This window comes from Saccostrea cucullata, unplaced genomic scaffold (assembly GCF_032062105.1).
Source record: "Saccostrea cucullata isolate Sc308-1 unplaced genomic scaffold, CSIRO_AGI_Scuc_v1 ctg557, whole genome shotgun sequence".
In the NCBI taxonomy this organism is placed as follows: Eukaryota; Metazoa; Mollusca; class Bivalvia; order Ostreida; family Ostreidae; genus Saccostrea; species Saccostrea cuccullata.
In genome coordinates, this window is record NW_026923042.1 from 186196 (window position 1) to 202694 (window position 16499).

Genomic DNA, 16499 nt, shown 5'->3' on the forward strand with positions numbered 1-16499 from the left:
AATTCCTTATCTAATCAAATACCGACTATATAATAAAACAATTATGGACTCTTTTGGTGTTGTATATGGTTTGTTATTCACCAGAAAAATATACATATTGACCTCAGCTTTGTCTCGGTCAATGTGAATATTTTTCTGGTGAAGAACAAACCATATTCAACATCAAAAGAGTCCATAATTGTATAATAGTGCCTAAAACTTTCAATGAAATATCTCTATAAATAACATTTTTCTCTCCGATAAAATGTTCTAACATACTAAATATCTGCTGTCGGAGCACCACTGACAACGTAAAAACCTAGGGCGTAGTGTTTGTGAATTTGTTCTTGAATCTGTGTGTCAAATAAAATTCTTAAGAGCATAAATTCGGTATTGTATTTAATTTCTTTTAGTGTTCAGGTATCTTAAATCCTAGTGTTACCAAAGAATTGCGGATTTAATTCTTTTGAAACAAATTCACAATCCCGTTCATAAACCTAACTGATTATGATGGAATTGTTAAACAGCGGTCTTCACGTACGCCTCTTCACGTATGCCTGTGATGTTCTGCTCCTGTCTTTTTTGTTCGTTTTTATTTTCTCTTGTATCGGATAACCAGTCAAGTCAACCTCAAATCCTTTCAACTAAAGGTAAACCCGTTTTCTATAGTTTCCCGATGGCCAGGTCATCACAATTGGAGATGAACGATTCAGTTGCCCTGAAGCCAAGTTCCAACCTTCTTTCCTTGGAATGGAATCTGCTGGTATTCATGAAACAACATTCCACAGCATTATGAAATGCGACGTTGATATCTGTAAGGATTGTACGCTAACACAGTTTTGTCTGGTGGTTCAACCATGTACCCATGTATTGCTGACCGCATGCAGAAAGAAATCACTGCCTTGGCTCCGTCTACAATGAAGGTTAAGATCATCGCTCCACCTGAGAGGAAATACTCCGTCTGGATCGGTGGTTCTATTCTTGCCTCCCTCTCCACTTTCCAACAGATGTGGATCAGTAAGCAGGAATATGACGAATCTGGTCCTTCAATTGTGCATAGAAAATGCTTTTAGTATTTAGTTAAAACCTAACAATTTTTCTATTGCCCTTAATAATTTGCAAATCAAGAACATAGATAGTTTAACTTTTTTAGTATAATTTAATTATACACTGGATAAGTGGAAATTTTAACGAGTCGTAAATCTAGTGATTTGTCATTAAAAATGGGTATTTATATTTAGCAATAAGTAATTTTTGATTCAATAAAAAGCTCACACAAAGAGCGACTAAACTTAAATGCAATTAATTTTTAGCGATATTCAATTAAGTGATCTCAGCATCCTCGCTTATAATGCCAAAATAAATCATCTCCAAAATTTCGCTTATAGTATTTTTATTTTGTTCTTTCCATACTCTTATGCAACCTGTTAATAAAAAAAATCAAGAAATACTTTGTTTTTATTCTTTTATTGAAGACGAATCAAATTACAACAGTATATTGAAAAGAATTTTTTTTAGTTGTACCCGTATTTGTTAAATCAAATTTATAATCTAAAATGAATGTATATAAAAGATATAAAGCGAATGTTTAATATCTTTAGAGCAACTAACGTGGATAAGCGGTAGCAGTCTTTGTTCAACATTGACATATTAAGGAGTTGATCCTTACGCAGCGGAACTGAATCCCATTACTTGCTTTATGTGGATTCTGGCTATTGGTCGATGACCTTAAAACTCTAGGTATTGTGTCGCAGTCATGACACTCGGACATGAAAAAAATTCCTTAAGTGCCAAGTACAGGTCTAAAATCACAGGCAGATGGTGGTGTGTGAAAGTAAAAGGGAAAAATTCTCGAAGGGATGTTAAAGAAACAAACTTCATCCACTGATATTTTTTTTATGCAAGACTACTGAATATATTATATAAATATAAAACTTATCAAAAAAAAACTTATATACAGTGTACTGGAGTTCGGAAGTAATCTTAATTTTAAATTCTATAGAAAGAAAATGAGTGTATGTTCAATATCTGAAATTTGAAACCTTAAAAGGTTTAATCATTGAACACGTTGTAATTAGCATTAAGTCGATATATTCGTAAAAATTGCTTAGTTTATTAATGTTCTTAATTACATGAAGGATTTTACTTTTTCTATTAAGATTTAATGAAGAAGAAAAGACTTAAGCTTTTTTAAAGATGATTGGAAAACATTGGCGCTATATTTGAAGAGTTTACAAATCCCTAAGTCAAATTTCTTCTCGAAATATGTTGATTACCTAGAAAACTTTTCTATGAGAAAAAATTCACGAAAATGACTTTGTATTTGAAATTAACAATTATCAATAATTAGGTAATGGTTTCAGCAGAAATAAAAAAGCTGCAAATGTGATGACTCTAACACTTTGTTCTGTGTAAAATTGCAGACCTGAAACTCGTCAAAACATTAAGATTTAATTTTTAAAAATGATTTCTCCATAATAACTTAAACATGTCATTTTCATTTTGTTTCTTTCTTTGTCTTTTGAAATCATAGCTATTGCATTTATCAAGAAAAAATAAGGATCTCAAAAACAAAAGAGTTACATGGTACTTATTAAATAAATGTTTGTTTTTTTACTTGATACATACTAACCATTTAAAAAGAATGTGTTTCGTTGTCCTCTCCAGACTACTAGTAAAACTGGCCCGACTTAGAACTTTGTTTTTGAATTCCAGGTCACGATATTTCCCCCTTCTTATCCAATCAACAGATAATTTGAAATTTTCTGAAAAAAAAAAGATTTTCACATCAACCTACCAACACAGAAAATTTACTCTGCGTTTGAAGAGTGCAAGCAAACATTCTTAAAGATGTTCTAAAAAAAATCAGTTTTGTTATTTTTATATTGAAGATTACTGTTGTATACTTAGCATTCAAAATTACTTGATTAGAGAAAAAGGAGACCTCAGAAATTCTTTACTTATTTCCAAAGTATGAAAAATTACCCTTACGTTTAAGGTCAAGAAATAAAATTTAAAAAAAAGATCTTCAGAAATTGAGTTGAATTGAATGTTTTTCTTCCCTTTTTATTGTGCATTGGTGACAAACATATTTCGACCCTTGTATTACATAATTTTTTTGCGTGATCCCAAAGCAATAAATGTTTAAGTTTTAGGTGTTTTTCAATTGCGAAAGCACATATAAGCAATTAAAATCTAATAATGATATGTTGATTTCAATTAAACATCCAAGGCATTTTAAAGACCAGAAAATGCATGAGCGACGAAGACCTTGTGGCTTTAGTTAGCGACAATGGATCTTGAATATGTTAACCGGTTTTGCAGGGGGCAATATTCCCCGTCGCTTATGAGACACACTTGAAAGCCTATAATACGAAAAAAAGTCATCATAAATTGATAAACATGATCAATACAAAATAGTATAATAAGTCTATTAATCGTTTTACATTTTAATGCTACCTAAACCATTATTACTTTTAAATATAAATTTAAACTATTATTTTTATAAAATAAAAATATGTTATGTACATGTATGAAACACATTAATTTGATTATATATTTTTTAAAGATAAAACTTATGAATCCTCAGCTCTAGAAGAAACACTGTTCTAAAGCGTACTGTATGCATTCTCCAGTTTTTAAAAACAGTTTCATTGAAGTGCACAGGACATATTTGTATAAGATTTCTATGAAATCACATATTTTCGTGGTTTGAGGAAACCATATGGGTTCGTGTGGATTTGAATTCGTGGATGAAGAATTTTTTAAGTAGTCATGCATATGCAATTTTACATTTCGTGGTGGACATGAATTTGTAGGTCTCTCCATACCTCGAAAACAACGAAAATTACCTCCCACGAAAATTAGTGATTTCACAGTATTTGAATTTGTGGTTTCGGGTTAAGTCGAAATGCATATTTGAAATTTTTTACATTTCGTGGTGATCATGAATTCATAGGTCTCTCAATGCTTCGAAAACAACGAAAATAAAGCCCCCAAGGAAATTAGTGATTTGACATCATTGGGTCACCACTTACTATTGAAGGGCTGTATATCATTTCAGACATGTACACGGTACTTACAGGGCAAAGAGGAATCATTTTATGCCAGAACCGGATGCAACTTGGAACCCTGATGATTGTACGAATATACTATTTGCCCTTTTTCTGTCCGCGTAGTCTGCTCTGGAACTGAAATGTTAAATGCAATGCATTTGAATGCATGTTTTTAGAACATCAACTCTAACTTCAAATAGAATGACTTTATCTGTTGGGTGTGTATACTAAAAATATACTGGTAATTTTAAATTTACAAATGAATGTTTACATTTTGTTTATGTTTTTTTCAAATTGTTTTCCATAACATAAAGGTAAAAAGGGGTTAAAAACCCTGCAAGAGTTAATCACCTCATTTATTTAAAAAGTGGAGAGTATCAAAACAAACATAAAGTGTAGTAGCTGTGATGACAATATTTAAGCTCGAAAGAATATTAATATTGAAAATGCAGGTCAATTAGACAGTTTTAGACCTTTAAATAGAAGAAACATGTAATCAATCCTAGGCTTCATTTTGGGAATGTATTTGTTGATAAATATTGTGAAGGGCGGTGGGGGGGGGGGGAGGGGGGGGTTACACAGAAAAGGGCGAGAGAGAGTAAGATCATGTTTGCCGCCTAATTTTGGGTGTTTTTACGATTGATACAAAAGTTTATCAATAAACAGGGGGGGGGGGGGGGGCTGGTATGAAACATGGGAAACAATAAAATGAATCACGGATAAAAATAATCACAAAATGAAACTTAAAAGTGCACATCTTCTATAAGCTCTATTCCATGTATTTCATGATGATTTTGTACATATTTTTATTTCCGCAATTACGTAATTTTTCTAGATATATCACGTGATTTCTACCCATAGATTTATACCTTAAAAGGCAATTTTTTTCTGCTTGAGTGTTTGCTTTTTGGACCAAGGTAGAACCATTGTATATTTACTGATTAATCCAATTTAAACGAAAATAGTTGAGAAGCGAAAGCTCTTTCGAGATCGGTAAGATGGGTGACGAGGAAGACGTTGCGGCGTTAGTTATTGACAATGGATCTGGAATGTGTAAAGCTGGATTTGCCGGGGATGATGCCCCTAGAGCTGTGTTTCCCTCCATCGTGGGACGCCCTAGGCATCAGGTAAAAATTTTCCCTTTTATTAAAATTTTCAAATTATCAAACATTAATACTATCATATCATTTTTTCCACATCATACTATGCCTTAAGGTAAAAAAAATCGTTTGATGTGTTATTCAAGTAATAATTTGATATGCGATTATGAAAGGAGTAGGACATATACTATATTTAAAAAAAAAAACAAATTGGCGAATATTAGATTTAAAGTCTGGGGTAATTTAATACGCAGATGAATAAAACACCCGATATGTGTAGTTTAAATAAAGAAAAACAGGGTAAAATATTTAAATGGCAAAATGCATTACTTGCAGACGAAGTGTTTAACTACTGAAATTGATCAGACGTTTTAATGGTGCCTGAAAGTAAAGATTTGATTTTTATTTTTAAAAAATCGTTTATTTAGCTACGATCTACGACGCACATCAAATTCTGAGTTAAAAGCTATGTATTTTCAAACTCTAATTGATTATAAAATAACTCTTCTAAGAGATATATACGAAAGCCCTGGAGGGACATTGACTCACTTGTTATGACTTATTTGTTAACGTTGTGACATATTTATTATAAAGATTTTTTTTGTCAGCGATAACTAGGTGAAGAGTAGATATGGAGTATGTGAAGAAAATGAAAGGTTATTAGTTTGTATTTGTCAAAAGATGTTTAGAATAATGAAATGGTATAGATTGTTTTTGCACAAAGTCAGGGAGAATCTGATTAAAAAAATATCCTTTATCAAACGCTGTAAAATCAATTAAAGCGTGGATTCTATCAGCAACTGTAGCATATATATTTCTTTTATCTTCAAGTTGATATTATTCAGTCGTATAACGAAAAATCATTTTAACAAGATAATAAATTTCTCTTTAAAATTGATCAGTACGTTTAAGCATATTTCATTAAAACAAAGAAATTTACTCAAGGAGGTTCACAGGTGCTTGCTTTGTGTGTTTACCCTCAGATGTGCTCATGTCTATACATATACACTTATTTAATGACTACGAGGTAAACAGTCAAAATGTTGTCCCGAGGTAGTGGGGGAGACCTGGGAAACTGTTGCTCGAGGCCGAAGGCCGAGGGCAACAGTTTCCCAGGTCTCCCCCACTACCGAGGGACAACAGTTTGACTGTTTTACCGAGTAGTCATTGAATAAGTGTTTTATTACCTAACCTACTATATGATTAATTAAATTGGAATAAAAACACACAAACAATCAATAAAAAGTTTTCACAACTGTTTATTCACATACTTGTCTATTAATTAGCTGAACACATAATGTAAAGATTAAATTAATATTTTTAAGTTAGAGTAATACTTAATAAATGGATTGTTTGTGTGTTTTTTTTAAATTTGATTAATTATAAAGCAGGTAAATAGTGATGTCGTGATCATCAAAACGCTTGAATATCACGATGACGCTTTAACCAGTCAACAGTTCATTCTGTGACCCGGTCAACAGTTCACTGTTTCATGATCACGCAAAAACATAAAGTAAACCGTGAAACAGTTTAAAATGCCTAATTATAATTTATATAGTAGGTTAGGTAATAATAGATTTTTTAAAAACGTTTATATGTATTGATAGTATTATATTATGTTCAAAAAAGATACTTAACCCTGTGGATTATATTTTTACACATTTCATAAAAAGTGCTGGAGAAAAAAGAATATTACTATATTGACAACAATGAACGATACCTATACGAAAAATAATAATTATTGACATGTTTGCATCATATTATGTGAAAAAATCAGAGAATCCTATATATTGGTCACGTGGGAATTTACATTTTAGAATGTGTTTACGCTATCAAAGTCCAAAACGCAAGCATGAAACAGTCTGTTATAAAATGCAGTGTAATTTTTGTTCTGTAAAAAGTAGAGGGATGATACTTCGACACCCATATTAAGAGTCTCTATTCTTTATGTACTACAGAATATAAGGTCATATGAAGAGGTCAAAGGTCAAATATTGTGACGTCATCTATGAATCTTTTAGTTCTTTTGCGATTTAATTTTAGTTCAGTTTTCTTTATTTTGACACATTTTATTCTAAGACCCATTTGCATCATCCTGTTGATTTTTTAGTAAACATTGAATTCTACATTTTCTCTTAAGAAAACTTAAACTGTTTGATATTTATATCTGAATTTTCAATTCCGATGCTATGTATGTTCTATTTTTAATTTATATTTTTCTCAAATTTTCCAGTATCAATATGACTTATGGATTTAAAGTAACAAAAAGTTTATCTTTTAACCCCCTTCCCTACAGTCACGCATTTTAAGGCATATACCGTTGCCCCACAATCACGCGTTTTAACGCATATACCTTTACCCCACAATCACGCACTTTAACGCACATTGCGTTTTTTGACGTTTTCTGCTCTGATACCACGTAAAATTTGTTGGTATGACAATGAATGATAAATAATATATTTTTTAAATTCCATTCTAATATATATATTTCGCAAATAAGAATAGTTTTCCTCGCTTTAATATGTGCGAGTCGTTCGATTTATTAGACGAAACTTGGGATGAGTGACAAATTACACTAAATAAGCTCACCACTTGAACCACTTGGTTGGTGATATAGATATCCCCCAATCCTGTGTGAGATGGGACCTTTGATCAAGAATTTATCAAATTCGACAAATGAATATTTTATGTAAATAATTGATAAAAGTGTGTGCAGAAATCGACAGAAGAAACGGATAAAATTAAAAAAAAAGATTTAAGTTAATTCATACCCCTACAACTGAATAGAAAAGAGGTTTTGTTCATATGATATAAAACTTTGGTTTAATTTACATTTAATCTTATTTCTTGTTCGGTTTAAATTCAAATTCGTAAAAATACAACCTTATTGTTTCCGCCTTACACAGCAATAAAAAGTACATACCAACTGGAAAGGAAAAAAAGAATTAAGAAACGGCAATATCGTATTGAAAAAGATGTAGGTTGATTTAAATTTGAATGATTTCGTTATCGAGTTCATGTTTCCAATATTCGTAAAAAAGTGTTGCACTTACTTGTAAGTTTTGATTTTTAAAAATATACGAACATGTATATACATAAAACAAGGTATTCGGGAAAATTAAATGCAAAGTATACTACATACTTGTTTGATATTTTTAAAACAGGGCTGGACATACACAAGTCTGTCAGCAAATGGTCGCTAGTAATACCCTGCTCCGATGTGAAAAAAACACTGATATGTTAATTAAAAGTTAATTAAAAGTTGACATCAGATTCATACAAAAATAAATCCCATCATATGGCATGCCACAACAAAGCATGTGGTAAAATTTCGAGCAACTGCAATATAAGTAGTTGCTGGAAAAAAACTGCGACGGAAATGTGTTATGTATTGTACGACAGACGTACGGATTAACAGGCAGTTGACATCGGATTAAAAAAAAAAAATAGATCCCACGATATAGCATGTCTCCTTGGAGAATCTGCGAAAATTTCAGGCATCTGTAATGAGTAGTTGCTGCGAAAACTGCGATCAAAACTTACGGACAGACACACAAACAGCTAGACAGACGGACAAACACACAATTGTAAAACAGTATACCCCTTCCCCCTTCATCTCTCCTTGGCCTTGGAGCGGGGGTATAATTAAAAGATGTGTCCAAATTAGTTTTATAAGTGGGTATATAGTTCCTTAGGAATATTTTTGATCCGCCTTGAGTACGTTTATATTGTCAGTATATTTAAAAATATTCACTTATCCGCTTTCGCATGTAGTTTAAGAATATATATATACATGTACTCTGTAGACTCAAGTTTGTCAACACTGCATACACTAGAAATGATAGGTTTAAGAAAAACTTAACAGTGGAATATTTACATCCGCTGAATATTTTCTCCTTTATTTCTTAAGAAAACTCATTGCGTTAATCACTGCATGAACTACAGTCGGCATGTCGCCTGTACAGATTTCTTGATCAGTGGCTGTTCCATCAATGAATCGCATAAAGACGTTCGCATCATTGATACAATAATTAATCTTTTTAATCCTACTTTAAATGATTATTTAAACAGATATAAATATAAACAATAAATTGTCTAGTTTCTTTCTTTGTTATTACTGGAATTAACGGTCGCAGCTATTGCAGAAAAAAATTACATAACTCGCTTACGCGGGTTATGTATTTTTTTGCAACAGCTGCTTCCGTTAATTCCAGTAATAACAAACAAAGAAAGCATTTTATTGTTTAAGTAAACTTTCCATAAGAGGACAACAATGTGATCTGATGTGATTCTTCCACCATCTATATGTTTACGTTATTCACAGAAAAAATCCATTTGACATCCACCTTGTGAATGGACAGCTAACTCGTGACTGTATTCATGCAAAGGGTAGTGCAGAGATACTTGTATGAGGAGCGATGCATTTAGGTGCTAAAAACTCCCTTCTTTGGGGGGGGGGTAATTTTTTTACCTTTATTATTTGATGTCGATGATTTATTGTTCGATTTTGATTTTCAGTTAGGAAAGTCTTCAGTTCCAGTTTTATTACTTGAAATTTACTTTCTCATAAATGTCGGAAAATAAAAGTTGACTAAAAATTGCCAAATTAACTATGAAATATTGGAAAGAAAAAGTATAGTAAGAATATATTTTTTCATTACTGAAATATATTGAGATAATCTGTTTATTCTCCGTTCTAATTTATATGAGCATTTATTTCGGTCAGAATTGCATATCTTTTACAAACACAATCAATTGTTTTTTTTATGCCGTTAACTTGTATATTTTAATAATATGATGATCATAGGGATAACCGAGCAATCACAAAAGTATAGATATTAAAAAAATCTGTGTATCAACTACGCACCAACTCCTGATTGATCCTGAGTGTTTGATCAAATTTTATTGTGTACCATGTTTCTTAATCATGACTTTATTTTCTGCAAGTTTTCTTTAAAAGTGGACAGGTTTTCGTCTGCATCGACGCTGCATGTTTATAAAATTCATCGCGTTCAATATGATAATGAAGGCAAAATGTATTAATTCCTTTGATTACACTCGGAAAAAATTGTGGAAATACCTACTAATATTAATTTCTCAATAACTAGAGCAACAAGTAATGCATTTCCAAAGAAACCTATTGAGGAGTACTCCTTGATTTGCTCCACCATCGAGAAAAATGTCCAGTATCGACCGCTACGTCCGAGATGTTCTTGGCCTCTATTGTAAACTATTACATTGTTTTTAAAAATGTGTTAAAATTCCATTCTTAAGAAAAGAAATATTGCATTTCGATGGTTTTTTTTTTATTTTTAATTATCTATTTATTTATTTTTCTTTCAAATTCACCTTTAGCAAATAAAAAAAGTCTTTTCTTTATTTCATGGCTTTTTAAACGTGATGATTTTTTTAGTAGTCCACATGTACCTGTAGGTGCAAAGATTCCCCAATCTTCGCTAGCCAAGAGTTTCCGATCCACCACAGTAGATTTCCAATCGGAAAACTTTGAATAGTAAAGATTTGATATATAACGCAAATTTTAGACTGATTATTGTACTGCCGAGTCCGACGGCAGTATCTCATCCGAATATCGGTCAAAATGGTAAAAAGAAGATGTGATCAGTTAAATCTTAACTTAAAAAAATGAAATGTTTTTCTTCGACAATCAATATCCTACTTTATTGTTCAATATGAAATTAAGCGATGTATTCCAGTAATATTTGTTTTGTAAAAACAAATAACTCTTAATAAAAAAAAAATTAAATATGCTGAAAGCTAACTTCTTTTTGTCCTAAAAACCGGTAAAATAACTTTTATAAAAATCTTCACAAGTGATTATCATTCTCTTCAAGACCTCTTTTCTATTTCTATTTATAATTGAAGATTCTGCAAGTTTCGATAAAATCGTTATGCATGGACCGAAGAAATAATAAAAGGGGGGGGGGGGAGTGTCGCTGTTTAACAGTAAGCATAAAATGACACCCTGTCTGAAAAATCAAATAATTATTTCATTGAGGTTTTAGGTTTAAATTTGAAATTTAAAATAAATAAGTTGTAAGCTAAGATATTAAATTTAGTCTGTACCATCACACATGAAAGAATTATTTAAACAAAATAAACAGGATAAAATCACCATCAATACTTGAATTCAACATTAAAGATGGTTGCATGAATATTATGGCAATATATATACCACAACCAATGCTACATACACCGCGTGAATATTCATCTTCAAAACCACGTCTTTTCAGCACGTAATCGCAAGTGCACTGTGGGGAAAAGGATAACGTCATCAAAAAGTAACAAATGTAATGCTACTATTACGTCACAGACGGCGTGATAAGCAAAGAGTAAAAAGTATTACACAAATTTGCAACAGATCAACTGATAATTCTAAAAAAGGTTCATTCTCAAGTGGAATGTCTGATTTCACAGTCTTCTAACAGGGGTCTGATGGGCAAAATTTCAGACGATGTGGGTAAAAAATATGTGGTTGAATTTCTTTCATATCATATATAAAGAGAAATTTTGTATCCTAGAAAAATATATATCAAAGTTTCAGAAAAATTGAATTTAAAGAAAAAGTTGGCCTATCTATTGTGTCCTACCTTATGTTCGTAAATTCCAATAGAATGATATGGTTATATAGAATATCACACTGCTGTTTTGATCTCGGCCCTGGTATCAGCCCGAGCGGTTGGTATCGGCCCAAGCCCGGAGGGCGCGGGCCGTGACCACCCGAGGGCTGATACCAGGGACGAGATCAAAACAGTGGTGTGATGTTGTTTATATCATATATCTAAAACCAAAGAAAAAACAAATATTTTGATTTTTTTATCATCACGTTTATAATTTTGTCATAACAAAATATTAGAGTTATCTTTCTTTATTTCGATGTTCCTGGAGATGTTGCTTGACGGTGAATAATCAACTAGAGATAGATTTGCCTGGTCTGGTCATTAAAAAGAATAGTCCTGGTGTTTTGAAACATTTCATTTCGAAGCACATTAGATAACAAAGATTTAAAAGGTCCCAAACTTAAGAATCTTCTACTTTCACTTTGGATCAAACCGGGGTTACAACTTCGTCAACGAATCGTTACAATTTGTAAACCTGAGATTTATAGTAAATATTTGTTTTGTTTACAATATATATTTAATTAAAAATGGCACATTAAATGAAAACTTGGTATTGTCTTACTGTCAAAGCAAATATAACGTCCATTTTTTTCAAAACATGACTTGTTGCTGTCCAAGAAGTAAACAAGAGTTACCTCTCTTACGTCACAAATGCTATCATTTGGCGCACTTTTTAAAAACAATTTTCTCAAAATTTTAATATGAAAAAATATTTTTTAAAGATTCTGGATAAATTTTTCGATACATAATGTTTCTCTTTAATACTTAAATATGAATTTTACTCTTAATTCACACAAATTAAACAGAAATAATGATTTAAAATTTGAGGGCGAGACAGCCCCTTGACGACGGGCCGAGACAGAGATATCTCAGCCCTGAGGGCGAGACAGCCCTACTTCCGAGGCGCTGTCTCGCCAAGTCCAAAACGCCTGTATCAGGGCTGATACACTACTAGGTATATGATATAATGATTTCTTTTATTTATACAAAATTTTATTCACATAAGTGAATGGGATTGGGCAGCTGGCAAAGCGCATTTTAGCCCTTTCCCTCATTTTTATTTTACTTAACATAAACTTGTATTTTTTGTAAATAATTTCATTCATTTATCCAACAAATGATCTTCTTGCTTTACAGGGTGTTATGGTTGGCATGGGCCAGAAGGACAGCTACGTAGGGGATGAGGCCCAGAGCAAGAGGGGTATTCTCACCCTCAAGTATCCAATCGAACATGGCATCGTCACAAACTGGGACGACATGGAGAAGATCTGGCATCACACTTTCTACAATGAACTCCGAGTGGCACCAGAGGAACATCCCGTTCTTTTAACTGAAGCCCCACTCAACCCAAAGGCCAACAGAGAAAAGATGACACAGATTATGTTCGAAACCTTTAATTCCCCAGCCATGTACGTTGCTATCCAGGCTGTACTCTCTTTGTATGCATCTGGTCGTACAACTGGAATTGTAATGGACTCTGGAGACGGTGTCTCGCACACAGTACCCATTTATGAAGGTTACGCCCTTCCCCACGCTATTTTAAGATTGGATCTTGCTGGACGTGACCTGACCGATTATCTCATGAAAATCCTCACAGAACGTGGTTACTCTTTCACAACCACAGCCGAAAGAGAAATCGTTAGAGACATTAAAGAGAAACTGTGCTATGTTGCTCTGGACTTTGAACAGGAAATGGCAACAGCTATGTCATCATCCTCTTTGGAAAAGAGTTACGAACTTCCCGACGGCCAGGTCATCACGATTGGAAATGAACGATTCAGGTGCCCTGAAGCCATGTTCCAACCTTCTTTCCTTGGAATGGAAGCGTCTGGTATGCATGAAACAACATTTAACAGCATAATGAAATGCGACGTTGATATCCGTAAGGATTTGTACGCTAATACAGTTTTGTCTGGTGGTTCAACCATGTTCCCAGGTATTGCTGACCGGATGCAAAAAGAAATTGTTTCTTTGGCTCCGCCCTCAATGAAGATCAAGATAATCGCTCCACCAGAGAGGAAATACTCTGTCTGGATTGGTGGTTCTATCCTTGCTTCCCTCTCCACTTTCCAACAGATGTGGATTAGCAAGCAAGAGTATGATGAATCTGGTCCCTCAATTGTGCACAGAAAGTGTTTTTAAAAGCTTTTCAAAAAATGATGTTCAGTTCAGAATATATTCATTCCATATAACTTTTATACTTTAATATGTTACTACTGAAAAATCAATAAACTTTCATTAAAATTATTTCAGTAAAAATATTCTTTCTATCTTTTTTTTAATAAATGAAAACTAAGAGAATTTTTTTTTTTTACACTACTACCATTGTTATACTATTCGATAAAACTACCCCTTTAAAAAAGAAAAATAATTGAAGTTAGACTGAGATATCTTTTCAAAAATAACATAGTGATATGTGAATGTTTCATCCTTTTTATGGGGTTTTGATCAAAGAAAACACATATTCTTATTGATATAATTTCACTTAGAATTATGCTATGCTCCATAAAAAAGGTAAAATTCAAAATATCACTCCTTTCATTCTTTGAGGATATATGTAATAACGGTAGACCACTGGAATCATAGATAAAGATAAAAAAAATGTCAAAAGAGATTGAATTTCATCAATTTGAGTGATGTCATTGTGAAAAATAGCAACTACGTTTATTTATAAAAACACATTTATTGATATTTTTAACTAATCTAATGTGCTATTCTAATGTTGGAAGAATATTTGTATGCCATTAACTCTATCCGTGATACTGAAAATGACATAAATGAAAGAGATCAATATATTACAATTTATTTAAACGATTCATTCACAAATATAAAGTATCACAGTAAGAACAAGAAAACTGACCAGTCAGCAAGAGCCCGCTGAGGGATAGAAATTAAGGGTGCTTCTTATGGAATGGGGGTTTTAATTATTAGCAAAATCATTTAGAAATGTATAAAAAAAATATAAGCAACAAATATATTATAAAAGTTTCAAGATAATTCCTGAATGTCCACAAATAATACCATGTAATAACATAAAACAGAGAAATCATATCTTATGATAGCTCAATGAAATGGCAGCATTGGTTTTATAAAATGCCAACCTTCACTGAACACAAGTATAATGTATCATCCAGGGTTGACCTAGACTTCAAAACATAAGTTGCAGACAAAGGTGTTTATCAAATTTCAAGTGACAGATAAAGCCACTAAATTTTCTACAGCAAGCACATAATTAATCCCAGGAGGACAATTTTGCTGCTCTCTAACCCTTTTTGTTTTAAAGTTACAGTAAGAAATCTATTCAGCAATGACAGAATTAGGATAATATTTTATTATCTGTTAAAATTGATAGCATTGAACAGTAAAAAAAAAATAATAATAATAACATCTAAATAATTTTTTTTCTAGAATTTAATAAATGCATAAGTCCTTGTGTGCATTATTTTATCAAAATAAAGTATAAACAGTATTTAAATCCATATATCACAGAATGTAGATATAACTCAAAATTCACCTTAACTTCAAAACATACTTCATTTGCAGACAGAGGTGGTGTAGAAATTAATCTCAAGGAGACAAATAAAGATAATACTTATAGGACTGTCTTCAAATTGAAGTTCAATTAAGGACATTGGCAAGGTTCCTGGCTTTTGTATAGATTTTTTCAAGAACTCTTGAACAGGTGTAATGATATTAAACATGTTATATTCTGGCACATTTAACCCACCAAGCCACCTTTCCTTATTAGATTTTGTCAAAGCAATGTTTTTCACTATTCTCAATACATCTCCTATGTTAAATGTTGATAAAAAGGACCTACATAATTTTTTACCATAAAAATATTCCAAAATCCAGTCATTTCAGAAAGTTTATATATTATATACATTTATTTATTGTATCCTCATTTCTAATCATATCTAGATATCATGACTGAAAACACAAATTTAGAAACATGATACAGATCTACCAACACTGTTCATTATTTTAGAGTTACTTCCCTTAGAATCTAACTCGTATTCATAATGGTAAAGACTGTTTGACTGTTTATGTTAAGTTATTGACCATATTTGAAACACATTTTCATAAAAATATTGGCATAGATTTGTTTTATATTTGTTTACAGTTACTACATGTAGATGGTGCGTCCTTCGCACGACCTCATTCAGTTACAGGTTCTCGGCATTTGTCATATCTTGTAATTGTCCTTCCCAGCATGGGTATACGGGAAATAACGGTCTGTTGACCACAGTTTACTGTCTCTCCCTGAACAAAATGTTCAACAAAACAATCACCGTTTTTCTCTCTTGTTGTAGAGATAATTCTACCCATTGAAGGAAGCACATGTGCTTTTGTTTACTTCTGTAAAATGTACGCTTTGATGGTTTTCATTTCACAGAGGATTCTACAAACCTTTTTTCTCCGGATAACCGTGCCTTGCCAATGTCCTTAATCCCAACTGCACAGCTTTCATATTTTACAACTGGAATATTCTCAGTAGTTATCTCTCTTTGCCCATTAATTCTTATGCATTGTTAAAGAATCTACCCACCATCCTAGCTCCAAACCAGAAGACACAGAGAACCAAACTTAAAATCAAAATATGTATTTTGGCCTATTATACCAACATACCAATACATTGTGAGGAGGAAATCTTATTTTATCTAAGACCAAGTTAGATTTTATTTGACCAGATATGTTTAAAAGGATGGATTTCACTCTCATTACTA

The 16499-nt window shown here is 32.3% G+C and overlaps 2 protein-coding genes across 2 annotated transcripts; both read left to right on the plus strand.

The window, feature by feature from the left end:
* The first annotated feature begins 489 nt into the window (after positions 1 to 489).
* On the plus strand, positions 490 to 1133 carry LOC134263000 (actin, alpha skeletal muscle-like). Its single transcript, XM_062745300.1, is given in 3 exon segments — positions 490 to 516; positions 649 to 799; positions 802 to 1133. Coding segments are annotated over 3 exon segments (429 nt in total). The 3' UTR covers positions 1053 to 1133.
* Positions 1134 to 4987: 3854 nt separating this feature from the next.
* On the plus strand, positions 4988 to 14031 carry LOC134263006 (actin, cytoplasmic-like). Its single transcript, XM_062745305.1, has 2 exons — positions 4988 to 5161; positions 12910 to 14031. Exons 1-2 carry the CDS (start codon positions 5033 to 5035, stop codon positions 13912 to 13914), a joined length of 1134 nt encoding a protein of 377 aa, XP_062601289.1. The 5' UTR covers positions 4988 to 5032; the 3' UTR covers positions 13915 to 14031.
* The last annotated feature ends 2468 nt before the right edge of the window (positions 14032 to 16499 follow it).

Bases quoted from the DNA above. Each gene is read 5' to 3' on its own strand.
- LOC134263006 (XM_062745305.1), top strand. From the start codon at position 5,033: ATGGGTGACGAGGAAGACGTTGCGGCGTTAGTTATTGACAATGGATCT. The intron at 5,162-12,909 runs GTAAAAATTTTC...CTTGCTTTACAG, and splicing joins TGGGACGCCCTAGGCATCAG to GGTGTTATGGTTGGCATGGG.